The sequence below is a fragment of the Amphimedon queenslandica genome, unplaced genomic scaffold (assembly GCF_000090795.2).
Source record: "Amphimedon queenslandica unplaced genomic scaffold, v1.1 AMPQUscaffold_13029, whole genome shotgun sequence".
NCBI lineage: Eukaryota > Metazoa > Porifera > Demospongiae > Haplosclerida > Niphatidae > Amphimedon > Amphimedon queenslandica.
Genome location: NW_003546735.1, coordinates 57,257 through 61,407, shown reverse-complemented (window position 1 = coordinate 61,407; position 4,151 = coordinate 57,257). Strand labels below are relative to the sequence as shown.

The following is a 4,151-nucleotide window of genomic DNA, read 5'->3' as shown; positions in this document are numbered from 1 at the left end:
CTCTCCAGTATCAGAGCCCTCCTATGGAAAACGTTCAAGGATAATCAAGTGGAGGTGGTAGTGATCAAAGAAGGGAACTCCATCATTGTTACTTGTTATGCTCCTCATTATCTGATGGAGAGTTTACTAGTGACAGCTAGAGATAACGTTGATATGCTAAAGGAGATGGGATTGATCAGTTTAACTATTGGTTACTATACTGTGTATGATGAACATGGAATTGATGAGGTTAGTGAATGTATGTGTATATAAATTAATAGTATACTTTAATATTTGATAGGAGGTGAAGAGTCTAATGAAGAAACTGGAGATGGTAGAGAGTGAAAGAGATGATTTACTTGAAGAGAATGCTAAATTGAAGGGTACAATAGACACATTAGGTATATACTAATTATTATTAATTATAATTATTGATAATTTAAAGGTATCTCATATGAAGGTAGAGAAGTTGATGAAAGCAATAAGTCATCAATACAATCATCAGGTATAATGAGATTCATGTTTTGAGACATGATTTTAATGAATATTGTCATGTTTCTGAATTTTGAATAAATACATCATGTAACTAAATTAATGTTGCTAATAATTTAATTGGTTCATTTTTATTATTTAGAGTCCGAGAAGGAAGAGAGTAAAAAGAAGATGACAAAAGCAATGCAAATGGAAATAGATCATTTACGATCATCTCTTCAAAGCAAAACAGGTATATACAGACATACTTAATACTGTATAATGATAATACAGTACAGCTGTGTTTAGAGTATCATTATTGCTTGTACATTAATTTGTTGTAGTAGGAGGATGATTGTATATACTCAATAATAATACTGGTCCTTCTTACATGCAATTAAATAATGTGCAATTTATTGATAAATATTTTAAATATTATTATTAAAATAGTGACCATTTTTTGATTTGTGTTACAATGACTATTATTAATGACTAGGAATAGAAGAAACGCTAATTGGAGTAGAGAGAACATTAATTGAAAGAGAAAAGGAGATAGAACAGTTACAGGAAAAGATATCATTAATGAATATACAACAACTGAAAGAAACTTCAATTACTCTTAGTATGTATTACATTATATTAACATAATGACTAGTACTAGTATTTTAGGAAAGGATCACTCTACACAATCAATAGATCCACCAAAAGGACCAGTTTATGTAGCTATGTATGACTGGGAGGCAAAGGAAAGTGGTCAACTTTCAATCAAGAAAGGAGAGAAACTTGAGATCAAGGAAGAGCATACTGAAGGATGGTGGCTAGCAAGATCATTAGATACTGTTCAAGAGGGATTTGTTAATATAAAGCATATTAAAAAAGATGAAGAGAGTGAACTGTCAACATTGGAATCACTTGAACTATTTCGTTATGCAATGACAGAAAATGTTGACATACCTAAAATCAAGGAAATTAAGAGGAGGAGCAACGTTGCGAGAGCAAGTCTCTTTTTATCATTAATTAAACAAGATTCAGTTCTGCTAGATCAACTTAGAAAAAAAGAACATGGTAAGATATATTTATATGTACTAATAATCTATAGAGTATTTTGAGGGTATTAGATATTGTCCATGATCTGCAATTTAAGATGTTCCGGCATACAAAATTAGTATTTATGTATTAATTTTTGTACATTATAAAATTCACAAAAATAACTACATGTAGCTATTCAGAAGTGTTGCTCGCCTTAGCGATTAAAAATGATAGTAGAGAATTATACTAGATAATACAGTAATTATTAATTATAATTTTTTATGTATTCAGGAAAACCTAAAGCAATTCGGTGGTATGATGATGGTGTTCAACTGACCTCTCCATCTTTAATACAATGTCAAGAAGTAGTTTCTCTATTAACATACAAACATACGAACATTGTCATCAAGGAATCATCTCCTGACATTGTGTGTGATCTGTTGCCAGTTTTATTACAAAATGAAAAGGTGAAGCACTTGAGAATACAAGACACTCAGCTAACACAGGACTGCATCTCATTCTTATGTAACTTACTGGCTAATAATAAATCATTAATAGATTTAGATCTTATTAACTGTTCCATTGATGACAAAGCAGTTGCTGATATTACAAACGTACTACAAACACACAATAACACACTTTTAGGATTATTCTTCTTTTATAATCCTCATATTACTTCAGTTAGTGCTCAGTCTCTTTCTGAACTAATTATCAACAATTCAACATTAGCTGGATTACAAATAACAGGCACTTCAATATCATCTGATGGAATATTACTAATTCTTCAATCGTTAATAATTAATAAAAATATAAAACTCTATCTAGGTATGAAAGACAAAGATACATGCACAGAATACCATGACTATAATTTTATAAAAGATAGAGTAATATTTTTTGATTGATTAATTAATTAATAATAATTGTATTTTTGTTATTGACAATGCTGACTCATCAATTATTAAATTTTAATAACAATTTATTTAAACACAGAAAATTAACAAAGTGATTTATGATAAACACGTACATAAACAAGTAAATACAAAATAATAATAATAATAATAATAATAATTGGTTGACCCATTTTAATAATAAATTATTATTGCAATCAAAGACAATTAAAATAAAATAGAAGAGAATAGTACAACCAGCTTATTGGGCAAGCAGTACATGTGTCAGTTGTTATTAAAATAATAATAATAATAATAATAATCATTAATTTATTATCTTATTATAACTGAACTATTATGATGGTCCTTTGTCCCCTCCCCCTCCTCCACAGCATCCTCCCTTAGCACGTGGTGTATCAGTCTGTCTTAAGAGAGAGGCACCAGCTGGTAAACTAGTTAAACGGTAACTTACAAGCTATGAGACAAGAGAGAGAGAGAGATTATGCTACAATAGTACATACTACAGTACATCATTAGTAGCTACTCACTTATTTCAATGAACATTTCCTCAACATTCCTAGCAGTGAGGGCACTAGTCTCTGCAAATATGGCATTAACTTCTGATGCATAAGTCTGACCTTGTTCAGCTGGAATCTGAGAGGAGAGGAGAAGGGAGGAGGGAGAGAAAGGAGAGGAGATAAAAGGAGAGTATAGTAGAGAGAGGGAGAGAAAGAGGATTTATTACATTTTCTGATACATATTGATGTACTAATGCTGTGTAGGAAATTTGAGCTGATTCTGACTTAAATTTTTCAAGTTATGGCCATTTTAAGAAAACTGCCAATTTTTGAAAAATACCCATGGTTTTTTCCAAAAAATGGCTCCAAAATCACCCCAAATTTTTATTACATTTTCTGATACATATTAATGTCCTTATGCTGTGTAGAAAGTTTGAGCTGATTCCGACTTAAATTTCCCAAGTTATGGTCGTTTTTAAAAATGGCTCCAAAATCACTTCAAATTTTTATTGCATTTCAATGCTCTTATGTACATATACAATTATACTAGTCATACTTCTCTTTTATCTTCAAGGTCACATTTATTTCCAGCAATTGCTAATACAATATTAGGTGGGTCTAGTCTGTGTAGTTCTGCTATCCAATCCTGTAACACTGTGAATGATCCCTACATGTACAACAATGCACATAATAATAACAACAACAACAACAATAATAAATAATAATAACAATAAATGTAAATAATATTTCGCATTTTTTTACAAAATTCATGAAAATAAAATCTGTAATCAAAAAGTAGAAAACCACAAAAATTAAAGCCAAAAATTGATTTTTTAGACAGAACCACAAAAATTTTGGGCCACAAAATTTTCTGCTATACGGTAATAATAATTATTATTCTTACTTCATTTGTTATATCATACACCACAATAGCTGCTGCTGCATTTCTGTAATACATTGGTAATAGTGACCGATACTAATTGGAAGAAATTAAAAAGAATAAAAATAAAATAAATAAAATATATTTATTGTGTGACTTACTCTCTCCTGTCCAGCTGTATCCCATATTTGAAACTTGATTGTGCTGTTGTCAACTGTTAGACTTTTTGACATAAAAGAAGCTCTGAAATACAAATACATGTAACGTCTGATAAATACATGTAATGTTTAATAAATCATGTAATATTTGATAAAATAATTTTAATGTCTGATAAATACATGTACATGTACATTGTATGTATACATTTAATGCTTGATAAAATATTGC

General features: G+C 29.9%; 2 protein-coding genes across 2 annotated transcripts in view; one reads left to right on the top strand and one right to left on the bottom strand.

Annotated features, from left to right (window-relative positions):
• The first annotated feature begins 6 nt into the window (after positions 1-6).
• Positions 7-2,526, top strand: LOC109585649 (uncharacterized). The gene is made up of 8 exons (XM_020001785.1): positions 7-228; positions 281-380; positions 425-484; positions 614-703; positions 947-1,072; positions 1,120-1,515; positions 1,771-2,363; positions 2,470-2,526. The coding sequence occupies exons 1-8, from the start codon at positions 115-117 to the stop codon at positions 2,524-2,526; spliced, it is 1,536 nt and encodes a 511-aa protein (XP_019857344.1). The 5' UTR covers positions 7-114.
• Positions 2,527-2,559: 33 nt separating this feature from the next.
• LOC100639075 (ras-related protein Rab-22A-like) overlaps positions 2,560-4,151 on the bottom strand; it is a 4,500-nt gene continuing 2,908 nt past the window's right edge. The window contains exons 3-7 of the mRNA XM_003389587.3: positions 3,926-4,007; positions 3,789-3,860; positions 3,441-3,551; positions 2,915-3,020; positions 2,560-2,841 (exon numbers count right to left, since the gene is read on the bottom strand). Of these exons, the coding sequence (XP_003389635.2) occupies positions 2,819-2,841; positions 2,915-3,020; positions 3,441-3,551; positions 3,789-3,860; positions 3,926-4,007 (394 nt within the window). The 3' untranslated portion in view covers positions 2,560-2,818. The remainder of the gene's footprint in view (positions 2,842-2,914; positions 3,021-3,440; positions 3,552-3,788; positions 3,861-3,925; positions 4,008-4,151) is intronic.